General features: G+C 43.9%; 3 protein-coding genes across 7 annotated transcripts in view; 1 reads left to right on the top strand and 2 right to left on the bottom strand.

Moving 5' to 3' along the window:
- Positions 1–282: 282 nt before the first annotated feature.
- ss18l2 (ss18, like 2) lies at positions 283–1,297 on the bottom strand. Of its 2 annotated transcripts, none has more exons than XM_053866142.1 (4): positions 1,169–1,297; positions 839–915; positions 636–728; positions 283–556 (listed from the first exon to the last, which is right to left on the bottom strand). In XM_053866142.1, exons 1-4 carry the CDS (start codon positions 1,235–1,237, stop codon positions 442–444), a joined length of 354 nt encoding a protein of 117 aa, XP_053722117.1. In that variant the 5' UTR covers positions 1,238–1,297; the 3' UTR covers positions 283–441. The 2 variants fall into 2 exon arrangements, with proteins under 2 accessions (XP_053722117.1, XP_053722118.1); XM_053866143.1 differs by having other exon boundaries at positions 301–556; positions 641–728.
- A 390-nt stretch (positions 1,298–1,687) lies between these two features.
- Positions 1,688–8,234, bottom strand: lsm14ab (LSM14A mRNA processing body assembly factor b). Its single transcript, XM_053865010.1, has 10 exons — positions 7,755–8,234; positions 7,080–7,243; positions 6,385–6,532; positions 5,851–6,045; positions 5,652–5,738; positions 5,315–5,491; positions 5,075–5,222; positions 4,039–4,065; positions 3,719–3,959; positions 1,688–2,844 (listed from the first exon to the last, which is right to left on the bottom strand). Exons 1-10 carry the CDS (start codon positions 7,876–7,878, stop codon positions 2,821–2,823), a joined length of 1,335 nt encoding a protein of 444 aa, XP_053720985.1. The 5' UTR covers positions 7,879–8,234; the 3' UTR covers positions 1,688–2,820.
- Positions 8,235–9,033: 799 nt separating this feature from the next.
- LOC128759167 (transcription initiation factor TFIID subunit 4-like) overlaps positions 9,034–11,971 on the top strand; it is an 81,373-nt gene continuing 78,435 nt past the window's right edge. For all 4 annotated transcript variants that reach the window (XM_053865921.1, XM_053865920.1, XM_053865919.1 and 1 more), the window contains exon 1: positions 9,034–10,334. In XM_053865921.1, the coding sequence (XP_053721896.1) occupies positions 9,047–10,334 (1,288 nt within the window). In that variant the 5' untranslated portion in view covers positions 9,034–9,046. The remainder of the gene's footprint in view (positions 10,335–11,971) is intronic.

The raw sequence follows: 11,971 nt of genomic DNA, 5'->3' as shown, positions 1-11,971 counted from the left end.
AACACCCCGAGATACTTAAAACTTGGAAATTTGGATACAAATTTAAATGTCGCAAACTACACCACGCAATTAAATGTAGCTCAATTGATGTAATCGTGCTGTAGGCGGCTGCCTCTAGAGGCGATACTTTTATCACTCAGTCCCTCCCGGGACCCGTTGTTGTGCGTCTAGTTGAGGTGGCAAAAAGTTAAACTTTCAGATTTTGACATTCATGACTACTAAAGCTCATTTAAATGGTTGGTCTGAGCGTTTCTTCTCGCTGAATAATATCAGGTCAGCGTCGCAACGGAGACACCTAGTGGCTTAGACGCTGAACTGCATAGAGCAGTACGGCTCGTGCGCCCCAACTGTCTCCAACGGTACTCGTCAGGAATCTCTAAAGATGGCGTCACGGCGGTTTTGAGAGACTCATTTATTAGAAACTAGCATAACTTATAACCTTCAAAGTGTTTCCACAAACATAGCAGCAACAAAGTAAGACGCTCTTCTGTGTCGGTCACGTGGCTTCTTCGGCTGTGGACTGGACTGAGGCAGATGCAGCAGCGGCAGATGTGGACTGTCAACAAGCGGAACATAGAAACCGATGAGGACGGGGACGCTTCAAAAACGAGAGTCGTGTGACATGGGTGTGATACTTTACTTCTCCGGAAGTGGAGGAGTTGGTGTTGGGGCTGATGTCAGCAATCGTGGCCAGATACACAATGTTTCGGTGAAGGATCTGTTGGTATCTGTGAAGGCAGGATATGAAAACACGAGAATGACTGGAAGAATGTGCCAATCGCAAATCTATATTTCAACAGGAGTTATTCACGAGGAAGATGCGTAAACCAAGACTCACTGCACACACTCCACCGCCCGTCCTTTCTGCATGTACTCGGCAACGCACCGAATCAGCTGGTCGTTTTCATCCAGCAACTGAGCACAGGAATCACACACACACACACACATCAATATGGTGGACAGCGAACCAGCACAAACACACGAGTTCACGTGGAATCGAGTTTAGCTCTTACTGAAACCATTTGAAAACCAAACACCAGCGGAACGCTACGTTAGCCACCTAGCATTAACGCTAATATGCTCGTCCTCTGACTTATTTCACGGTGACTACCGGGCATTAATGCCATAGTTGTACCATATTTGTTTTCCAAGTATAGATAGTATTTACCCGTTGAATCGTTTCTTGGTCTATTTTCGCTTTTCCTCGGAGTTTTCTCGGGACAAATACGATCGACATGTTTATGTTTTAAACCGGAGCCACTTTCTTCTTCGAGGAGTCCGAAAACGTCATCGTGCGCCACCTACTGGAATTTGAGCTTCACGTTGAGAGTGAGACTTCGTCTTTCGGGGAAAATGAATTTAATTTACATCTCATTTTTTGCGACTAATTCCAAACCTTAATGTAAACTATATATAACTTGAATAGAGAAGTTTCTCTCATAACGCATGCAGTTTCTATACATCTATGTCCTTAAAGCCAAACCTTCAATGGATTTTTCTGACACCCGCAGCACATCTAAAGGTCACAGTCCACAGAAATGATAGTTTTGCTTCCCAGCTTAACTGTCTGAGCTACTCACTCTTGGCCCAGCAGGCAAGTATGAACTGGATCCTCACTTGGATCCAACTCTGAAGTTTGAGTAGAGAACCACACTTGGAAATAAGGTGAAAAAAAAGTCCACACACATTATTATTGTACAACTCTTTATGTAAAAATTCAATTCTGTTATTCTCAAGAAAGCAATTCCTGGTTCACACATCCAGTGACAGGAGTAACAAACCTGTGAAAACATTTTTGCTTCGTCAATATTCATAGTTTTCCCAATTTCGACGTGCTGGCCGTTGCAAAAAAACAAACAAAAAAAAAAGAAGCGATGATCACACCATCCGTCTGTAACACTTCTTCAAACTCTAGTGCCACCTTGTAGTGCTATCCTCAGTTTCGTCAAAAGGTGAGCATTGAGTTAAAGGGAGAGCTGTAAAAACCCCGCCCCCACTGAAGGCACTCCCTAAGTACTAACCAATCTGAAAAAAAGAAAACCTCCCAAGTCCACGAGTCATCCCTTTCACCACTGGAGTCTAGGACACTGGCGGACGAACATTAACAAGCGCTTAAGACAAAGTTCTCATTGGTAAACACAAACTGGAGGTCATTTTGGGCCGGTCCAGTCGGGACCCCGGAATCGTCCGTTTTATTGGATGTAACTTTTTTGGCTATCTCTAGAGAATAATAGGACGAAAAGAAACCTAAAGTCACGGTTCCTCGGGTGAATTAGTTTCATTTTAAAACCTGCGGTTTTGATACACAATTGAACGTTACAGAAAGAGAACAACTGAACCCCAAATTTCTGAGGAAGTATTAAGTGTTTCAGGAACAGACATTCATTATTTGTTTGTTCTTCGAGCTGGTTTGAATCCCAACAACACTGAGAATGATCGAGTAAAAAGAAAAAAAAAAAGTAGAAAGAAAAGGTCGCCATCTGAGCAGGAACGAGTGAGAACACAGGTGAACCAGTGGAGGGAGCATCTGCTCTCTGAGCCGAGATGTGGGATCTGGTCAAATGCAAAAATACAGAGGAACTCCAAACCATGTATTTACACGCTTGGCCAAGTTTATCAAAAACATCAAAAAAGAAAAAAATCTCAAATGCATTCTCAAAGTGGAGGAAGGGAGCAGCAGCTGCGCTGAGTTGGGCCGCTGACAGGTTTTTTTTTTTTCTTTTTTGTTAAGTCAAATGCAGGAAGTGAAGATGTTTCTTGAGATGGAATCATTTTTCATTGCGAGTGGCTACAATTCTCTGATGCTCCGGTGCTGCAGGTTCACGCTGCCACCTTGCTGTCCTTCTGGAATGAGAAGAATCCAATTCAGACCGTCAAGATTCAAACTCTGCATAAGACCAACATTTTCCTTTTCGGTAGATGGAGTTTCATGAAACAGTGTCCTGATTTCTAGGAGCCACCAGGTGGCACTGTCTGCTGTAAAATGTTTGGACTAATTCTGTGAAACGTCCACGGACACTGTTTTACAGTACCTCATCGACCCATCACTAATGTAAATACAGAAAGAATCATTTCTTTCCAGGCAAATGTGCGAGCAGTTGAACAACTTGAATCTCAAAGAATAATCCAAGTCCGACTCAAGAGTAGTACCACGTTGCAGCCCAATGTTGGGGTGCAACATCCAAACACACTGTCTGCAGACTCGCATGACACATTACAGGGGGCCTTTCGTGTCGACGTAGTTGAGGTAAATCTCAAGACTGTCGTAATATGTCCTCAGTTTCAGAGCTCAGCATGTGGCGCTCTGTTTAAAAGTGATGGTTTCATTGAGATGGTTCTTAAAGACGTTGGAGCAGAGATTTGGAGCCCCCTGCTCAGATTTTTGGAAGATGATCTATGGACTGTTCTCATCAAGACAAGACGCCATGAGACACAGAGGTCTGCGTTGAAACTAAGGGGTAAGTGAGAGGCGTGTTTAGCATTTAACCTCCTCCACTGTAAACTCCTGGTTGACACAGCTGTTCAGATATTATAAATGTGGTGTAACAAAAGCTCATATCAACCAAATAAACCGGGATTTGCTCAAGCCAGTTTCAGGAATGAGAAGTGGTATCCCAGACAAGCTGGTCCTTAATAGACAGAGGGCTACACACAACACTTAAAGAAAAGACGCTCCGTCGTTAACAGATCCCTGTGCAGAAGCCTTCAACACACGTACCCCGTATTCAAAGTCGGCGAACTCGCGGCCTCCCCTGCCGCCCCGGTATCCTCCTCGGAATCCAGGCGGGGCACCTCTCGGCGGGCCAAAGGAGCCTCTGCTCATCGGCCTCCCCCTTCCTCCGCGGGGACCCATGTAGCCGCGGCCACGGAAGCCTCCTCTGCCTCGGTTGTGTCTCAGAGGGATGCCAAACGTCTCCGCGTTCATCCGTCTCTCCTCGGACCAAGTGGGCCTTCGCTCCCTGGTGCACAAATGAAATTCAGAGGGCAACATTCACACCACTGACAAACGTGTGCGAGAGGCTTCGGCTGGTTCTTCACCTTGAAAATCCTCTGTCACCCCCTTTACTGTGAAGACAAGAAGAAAGCGGGTGTTTATTTGGCACGAGTCTTCATGTGAACGATCGCCAGGTAGCGGCGACACTGGTGAGAACTGCTGATCTTGCTTAACACTCTCACATAAACGCTTTTATCAGAGTGTTTATGGACAGTCCAACTGCAGTCAAGAGAGAATCTAGAGGTCTGTCCAGAACCATTGTCATGAGCTGGTCTGACAGACCAGGAGCCGGGGCAGGTGACGCCACAGAACCATTATAGGAGCACGGAGACACACACAATTTAAGCGTGAGCGAGGAGGCAACACTGTTTGTCTTGTCTGTAGCAGTTTGCATTTAAATGCCTGTTCCGTGCGAGTAAAACAAAATTTCACCGACATGCATTCTGGGCTTCAACTGAAACAATACAGAACTACTCAACTGAAAACTACACTCATTGGACGGCAGTCCTCCATAGGGCTAGGGCCTATGGTTGGGCCGTGAGTGCCTCCTGGAGGGCCACTAAAAGCTTTTTGTTTTACACCTTTGGGCCACGAGACTCAGTTTCAGCACATGAGCCACATATGGTGGCAGTAGTGTGTCACTGCATTGACTTGACAGATGCAAATCTATGATAGAACAGCTGTGGAGAAGTTCTTGAAAAGAAAAAGGGAAAAAAAAAGAAGAAAAAAAATAGTAAAAACTGTTCATGAAAGCACCTGCTGAAGCAGTTTTGATTAATTAGAACATTTTAAGGCAATGTACATTTACACTTATATTTTCTTCAGAATTTAAATAAAATATATTATTTTTAATTATAGAATATTTAGACATGGTTTATTATATTTTATTCAGAATTGTATTCAGTATTTCCAATTTTCTCATCAGTTTGCATCAAGTATTTTTTGTCTTTTTTCTGCAGTAAATCTGATGAATATGACTTGCACCTGGTTCTGCTGCTGGATGGACGTTTTGATGACAATAATCACATGGTTTCATGTTATTTCACAAGGTTTGTTTGGACCAAGGATCAACGTGATTACCTGGAGTCGTTGCAGGACAGATTATCGAAGAAGGACTTGGTCTTGTCATAGTAGCATGTGTTCTCTTCCTCTTCTGCTGCTGCCTCATTCGTCTGGTGTTCAGAGTCGGCGGCCTCGTCTCCATTCAGAGCTTTGTCCGGTTTGTCATCTTTACAAACAAGACCAGATTCATTCCTCATCACTGGTGTGTAACTTTTAAAAGCCAACGTGAGCCAAAACCACATTCCAGTCATGTTGTACCTTTTAGTTTCAGTTTATTCTGAAGCTCCTTGTCAATCTCGTCCTTGTGAAACTGAGCGTTGGCAGTCTCAAAGTCAAAATCCTCTTCAAACTTCATGAGCCCATCCCTGCGCATGTTCACCTTGCCTCGACTGCGGTTGCCTCTTCCACGGCCGCGGCGCATGGACTGAGCTGCAGCTGCAAACCGACAAGCAATTGTTCAAAAAGTCCTGACGAAAATTCATCTGTCAACTGATGTGCTCAAATGAGCAAAGGTACAACAACCCACTTTTATATTAAGGATTCAAACTACTTTTGGCAATTCTTATAAGACACTAATAAAAGCACATTAGCTTACCACCATGATGATGATGCCTTTGAGAATCTCTATTTTCACCAGCTGCATGTTCATGTTCTGGTTGTGCAGCTTTTGGTGCTTCAGAAACTGAAAAAAAAAAACGTGAAACGTTACATTCTCCGACATTAAACAAATGTGTGCAAATCAGCCAGCATTGTCAGTTCCATTGTATAAGAGCAGTATTTCAGGAAACCATTACCTTTCCTCTGATCCAGGAGGTCGGGGGGATTCTGGCCGCTGGCAGCGGTGTTGCTCGGCCGGGGAGCAGAGGGAGCGGTTTGAGTCCGCTGCCCTACAGGAGCAGGAGGAGCTGCAGCAGTCGAAGCTTGAGCTGGAACAGTGTTTTCCAACGTCTGAGGCTTGGAGAAGGAGTCCAGCGAGGGAGTTGCGTGTTCTGAATTCAAACATATTCAAAAGGATTTTCTTCAATGCAGGGTTCATGAACTACTTCACGGCTCACTTTGTATACGGGAAATCATGATCACAGCTAGTCATTTGAAACTTTTTCAGTGGGAGTTTATCAACAAAGCCGGCATCAATTCTCCAAGTAAAGTGCAAGTAGCAGTGAAGATGTGAAGTGGAACTGTCACAAAGCTAAGATTCCGTCAGACTTGATCACAGGCTTAACAACAACATGGAATTTTCTACTTAGCTATTGCTTTGTTGTGTGGGCAAATGACTGTGTTTATACAGTAGATGCTCATTCCTGTGATGCTGTGTGTTATCATCTTACCTCCTCTTGCAGCAGTAAACGGCTGTCCTGCAAGCGGCCCAACACCAAACTGCCCAAACTGCTGGACCTGGGCTCTGTTGAAGGGTGCATACGGTGCAGCTGCTTGAAAAGATGAGGGGGCTGCTGCACTGCTTGTTGACATCGATGACTAGAACACGAAAACAATATATAGAATTAATACGGATATATTCAAATCGGCAGAAATGTACTTTCGATAATTTGACAGTTGCACAAACTGTCAAAAAATTTGGTCAGACATTGTGCCATGGCTACTTTTGAGTCATCTAAAATAGAAAAATATTCTTATGTATTCTTTGCTACTTAGTTGCATCACACATTTGATGTCTTCAGTATGTATCTGCACCATAGACAGTAGTAAAAATAAACAAGAACAAAAACACTGAATGAGAAGGTGTGTCCAAACTTTTGACTGTTATCGTACATTCAAACACTGAAAAGGAAATTGAAACGGCTGAGCAGAGTCAGAACCCTGATGGACCACAGCTGAAGCAAGTCCTTGTATTAAACTGAACATGTGTGAAAATGTGGGCCAATGCTTTCCAAGACGCACATGGATTAAATGCAACATTAACCTATTTGACTCGGACGCCAAGAATAAAGGGGTATAAGCATCTTCATACAAACAGGAACACACAAGGTTAAGAGATACGTCATGGAAACTGAGAAGCTCTTACTTGAACAATGGCCGGGTCCTGGGGCAGAGAGGAGGGAGCTTTCGGTGGTTCGCAAACTGTAAGATCTTTGATGTCGCTCCCTCGAAAGATGATGTACTCGAAGACTTCTTCTCGGGGAGGAACAGGTCTCTCAGTTGGCCGATCTTCAGTGCCAAAAGAGCGAACTGAAACGATGGAAAGTCGAGGCTCATGTTACTCACTCAACTGATTCACCCGACTTATGGATTCTTAAACGTTTTAAATAGACGGAGGGAGGGGTTGGTTCCATACATGTTGCTATATTATATAGTCAAATGAAGCCACCACGCTTGAACGATTTCTCTCGCAGTAGTTAGCGAACTGTGACAAGTGAGCAGGTGGAGAGTTAGCGCTTCACCAACTTAAACCTGCAGAATACCGTCGATATGACGGCAAAGTATCAACGTAAAATATGTTAATTAAACGTCAATTGCACTGTGGATGCATCCGACTCATTGCACTTTACAGTCGCACGGACAGTGCTGATGTTTTTAGCCACAACTAAAACGCGACGTAAACAAAGGCGCTAGTTCTTTAACCAGCAGCTAGCTAAAGTGGCTAACTGCGTCGTAACTATACTTCACACTAAAGAGGTTCAAATACACTACATATTACAAGCGTGGCTTCCAGTAGCGTTGGTCCCGCACCAAAACGTACCTTTCGAGAGCGCCACGGTTGAGTTTTCCGTGTCAATGGTGTAGAGAATTCCTTCATAGCGGATCTCGGCCTTGGACACCAGGCTGATCTTACTGCCGATGTACGGTGTTCCTCCTCCGCTCATGTTTGCGTCTGGCTTTTCAAAACGCCTCGGTAGAATGCAGCTGCTGTCCAAAGAAAAGTCCACGGTCTTTATTCTCCAGAAACACAGGTTTTAGACCACATAACACGAATGAATGACTGCGTGAGACGCGCACAGAAGTTCCTGCAGCTCGAACCTAAGCTGTCTACCACGACATGGCCGTTTTCACCAGACTTCATCCGCCGCGGAGGATGTTGGGAAAACAGGCGCAACTTTATATATTAAAGATAATAACCACGTCTCTTTATTTTAGGAGGTCGAAGCTCAAAAGTGAATTCTAAAAAATATTCTCAGAAGCAAAAGTCCAAAGCGCTGTTATCAGTCATTTGAAAGGAACAAAAGACTCTTCTATTGCGAAGAAATGATTCGAGGTTTTATGATCTCGCGATAGTATGCGAGTTTTGCCATCTGGTGACGTCAGTTTGTGATTTCGTTTTGAACATATAAATACGAAATCAATTTCTCTCAAGAGTCATAATTTCCCTTTTATGTTCCTGATAAAGAGAAATGAAGCGTTTATTTGATGTCAAATGTGGGTTATTGAACGGACGTCATGTGGTGGTTAATGTTCACGTAAACGAGAAATTATTCTTATTCATAAACAATTCGAATTGTATTAATTGTAACACAACCTATATTGTATTTAAATGATTTTTGTTTTGTGACCATTTATATCCGAAACATTTACCGTGATACACAATGTACTTCAAATTCGGGTTCTATATATGTGTGTTTAAAATTGTGCGCCCCGTTTCTTTAAGTGCAAAGACAGAGAAAACTATAACTGTTATTATTATTGTTGCTGTTGCGACAGTTGCAGAAAGACCGTTTGAAGATTATGTTTTACTTAATATGTGTGTTATATACATATTATATAATGGAATGCACGATAAATCACACCCTCCCAAGTCAGGTAAAATAAAACGGGTTAAACCAATGAACGTACAGGGGAAACATGACGTGGAATTCGTACCCATGTCTTTTTTCTTCCTTTCTTTTTCTTTCTTTTTTTTAAAATAAAGCTGTACTGTGAAACATTTCTTCTTACACTCACTTTGTGTTACACGACAATGACGTCAAATAGATTCCCACAATGCCTAGTAACACGCATGCGCAATGTAAAATACAAGACGGCTATCTGTGATCAGAGATGGCGGGCGCCTCAGACCCCCTGGAAGATATGCTGTTTTCCGAGGTGGATGAAAAGGCTGTGAGCGACCTTGTGGGTTCACTGGAGTCCCAGCTTGCTGGTCAAAGCAACCCTGCAAGTAAAGCAGACGAAAACGGAGGCACAGGCTCATTGGCTCTCGCTAACCATCACTTAGGAAAATCGCTACCAGCTCCAATGGGCTCTACAACACTGGAACAACAACAACAACAAGGACGGCGTAATAAGCCCGAGATGCGCCAGGATTTAAACTCTAAAGGCGTTGCTCCAGATAAAAGTGTGACACCTCCGTCTGCGGATTGTACACCTTCTTCTGGCGAGGCACCCGCCACTTGTGTGAACGCCACCAGCGGCGGAACATCCATCACAACTCGGACTGCATCTGGTGTGACAACTTCGGCGTCGGCGCCAGTCAGCATCAGCACCACAGCCAACCGCGTGTCGAAGGTTGTCTTGAGCTCGGGCGAGGCGTTGGTGGACGATAGTGCATCGAGGAAACGCCTTACTACACCTCGGAGAGGTTCGTCTCGGGTAAAGAGTTTTAACGGTGCAGCTATAACGACGAGGCGGAGCAGTAACACGGCGGTGAGCGAGAACGTCACCCCCCCTGACTGTACTTCTACTCCGGTCACGCCGATAAACACTTCCACGTTCTCCTTGTCCAGCCTGCGTGCTGGCCAGTCGTCTGTTGCTCTGGACAGAGGGACCCCTACCATCGCTTTGCAGAGACTGCCTAATCACATAGTGGCCAGCATAGCCCAGCATGGAACCGGGACCACTGTGTCAGCTTTGGCCCAGCAGGGTGCTGGCAGTGGACCCGGGACATCACCAACACCACAGGACAAAGTGGTCACAGACGCTGGAAGTCCTATAGCAGATGATCATCAGCCGAAAACTGAAGTGTCAAGTCAGTCTGTAAATTCTGTATCAAACCCTCCTGCATCCCCCGTCGCCACGACAACGACTGCTGCAGCATCCACTACGACCACAACAGTGACCCAGCCAGTGGTCAGACCTGCCACGGTGGTCACTACCAGCTCAGTATGCGGCACAGGTCAGGCCGTGTCGACGGCGACCACTGCCGTCAGCATGGTCCGACCGGCGGCTCCCGCCCATACGTCTGTCCCGACTGCTCCAACTGCAACTGCCCCTGCTCCACCCCGCCCTGTACTGGCAACCCCTCAAAGGATTGTAGCTCCTCAACTCATTGTAAGGCCGCCTCAGCAGCAGACCACCATTCAGCTCCCCCCTGGGTTTACCATACCACCTGGTAAGGTTTGCACACAGGGTACTCCAGGCTGTCAGGTTTTTGGTTTGGAACTCAAGTCTAGTGACATTTGGGCGACCTGCCCGGTATTTTGGGGTGCACATGATTGTGACTCTCAACCGTGCGCAGACACTTTGTACCACAAATGTCAACATCAGTCTCTTGGTGATCAGATAAAGCCAAATTACATGGCAGTTTATCCATAAGGTGTAAAGTACACTTAATGCACCAAGGTTTTTCATTTAATAAAAGAAGTTGAGCATCAACTTTAAGATATTTTTCTGCATATTCACCTGCAAACACAAATGCCTCCAACTTTCTTTGTCTGCTTCTGAATATGTGTCTCTTGTTTACAATTGAGTATCTTATCTGAAATGCAAACTGAATAAATGGGATTTGATGAGAAATACTCATCAAAATCATGAACAGTAACACAATTGATGTTAATATCTGCTCTACAGCAACTGTGTGGTTTGTAGTGGATGAAGGGCCAAGATGAAATCAAAGTGAGTCAGCTCAAATAAAGAAATGACATATTACAAATGTACTTAATCCAAAACAAATTAGGAATACAAAGGCAACACTTCAGTTTTGCTCTTAAAAAGGGTGATAGAGTATAAAGTAGTAATGCAAATTACAGGTATTTTGGTGTGATCAGGTCTGGTTTGAAGAAATGGCTATTAATAGTAAAAAAAACAGGACAGGTTGACATTTGTCTTTTTGTATCTTTTGATGTGCCATACAATCACTTTGAAAGGGTAGCAGTCTGAAAATTAGGTTATCAATTAAGATAAATAATAATAGTGTCCCGTCAGAGTGTGGAATCCCTGGATGGGACCTAAAGAAATTAGCATCATTGTTTTTTTGTTAATATTGATATGGTTCTATCCTCTTGTGGCACCTAAGAACAAGCTATATTTCAGTGTTGAAACTGTTTCTCCTCACACATTTTCCAGAGAAAAGGTGCTTCTCCCTGCTGAACCTTTCGTGAACCGTCAGTCAGCATCTGTCTCATCAAAACTGAAGACGTCACATCTCCATTCGCTTTATAAGTTACAATTTCTCAGATGCGATGTTCAAACCTCTGCCTTGTTCAAAGCATCTAGCCTCCTTATTTACATCATTCTGCTTTGCGGCTTTTTTTTTCCTGAAACCTGATTACATGAGTTATTGATGCAGCTGTTGACCATTTCTGACCTGTCTGTGTGTCATAAACTTAGCCTAGTTTATTCTCACAGTAGATTCTATATATGCAAAAGTAAACTACACAGAGCTACAAGTCCATTTAATATTATTAGTGTTATATTATTATGAGTTGTCCATCCTTCTAGTTTTGCTAACTAGTTGGATGTGAGCTGGATTCTGATGTTTTCCCAAAAATAATGCCTTGACCGTGTTGCCAGTATATCATTATTTGAAATAATTGTGTACTAACCAATGCTGTCTTGCATGGTGGGCGTGCTAGATAATTATCTCCTTACTGATTCAGCTCCATTTATGTTTGACCTCAAGTGAACCCTGCCACAAAGCTGTTGTTCTTGGTTGTTTAAATGCAACATATATTAGAGCTGAGAGTGTGGAAACCAGAAAATGCCTCCTCTAAATATCTGTTATTTGAAGAAGAGAGTTTATGATTTTAA

Source organism: Synchiropus splendidus, chromosome 5 (assembly GCF_027744825.2).
Source record: "Synchiropus splendidus isolate RoL2022-P1 chromosome 5, RoL_Sspl_1.0, whole genome shotgun sequence".
NCBI classification, from domain to species: domain Eukaryota; kingdom Metazoa; phylum Chordata; class Actinopteri; order Syngnathiformes; family Callionymidae; genus Synchiropus; species Synchiropus splendidus.
The sequence above is the reverse complement of the archived record's forward strand: the minus strand, read 5'-3'. Positions and strand labels throughout refer to the sequence as shown.

Coding starts and splice junctions, on each gene's coding strand:
- lsm14ab (XM_053865010.1), bottom strand. CDS start 7,878: ATGAGCGGAGGAGGAACACCGTACATCGGCAGTAAGATCAGCCTGGTG. Junction 6,533..7,079: donor AGGACCCGGCCATTGTTCAA/GTAAGAGCTTCT, acceptor TTCGTGTTCTAG/TCATCGATGTCAACAAGCAG. Junction 5,492..5,651: donor AAGGCATCATCATCATGGTG/GTAAGCTAATGT, acceptor GTCGGTTTGCAG/CTGCAGCTCAGTCCATGCGC.
- ss18l2 (XM_053866142.1), bottom strand. CDS start 1,237: ATGTCGATCGTATTTGTCCCGAGAAAACTCCGAGGAAAAGCGAAAATA. Junction 729..838: donor CGGGCGGTGGAGTGTGTGCA/GTGAGTCTTGGT, acceptor CTGCCTTCACAG/ATACCAACAGATCCTTCACC. Junction 557..635: donor TCCACTTCCGGAGAAGTAAA/GTATCACACCCA, acceptor GCTTGTTGACAG/TCCACATCTGCCGCTGCTGC.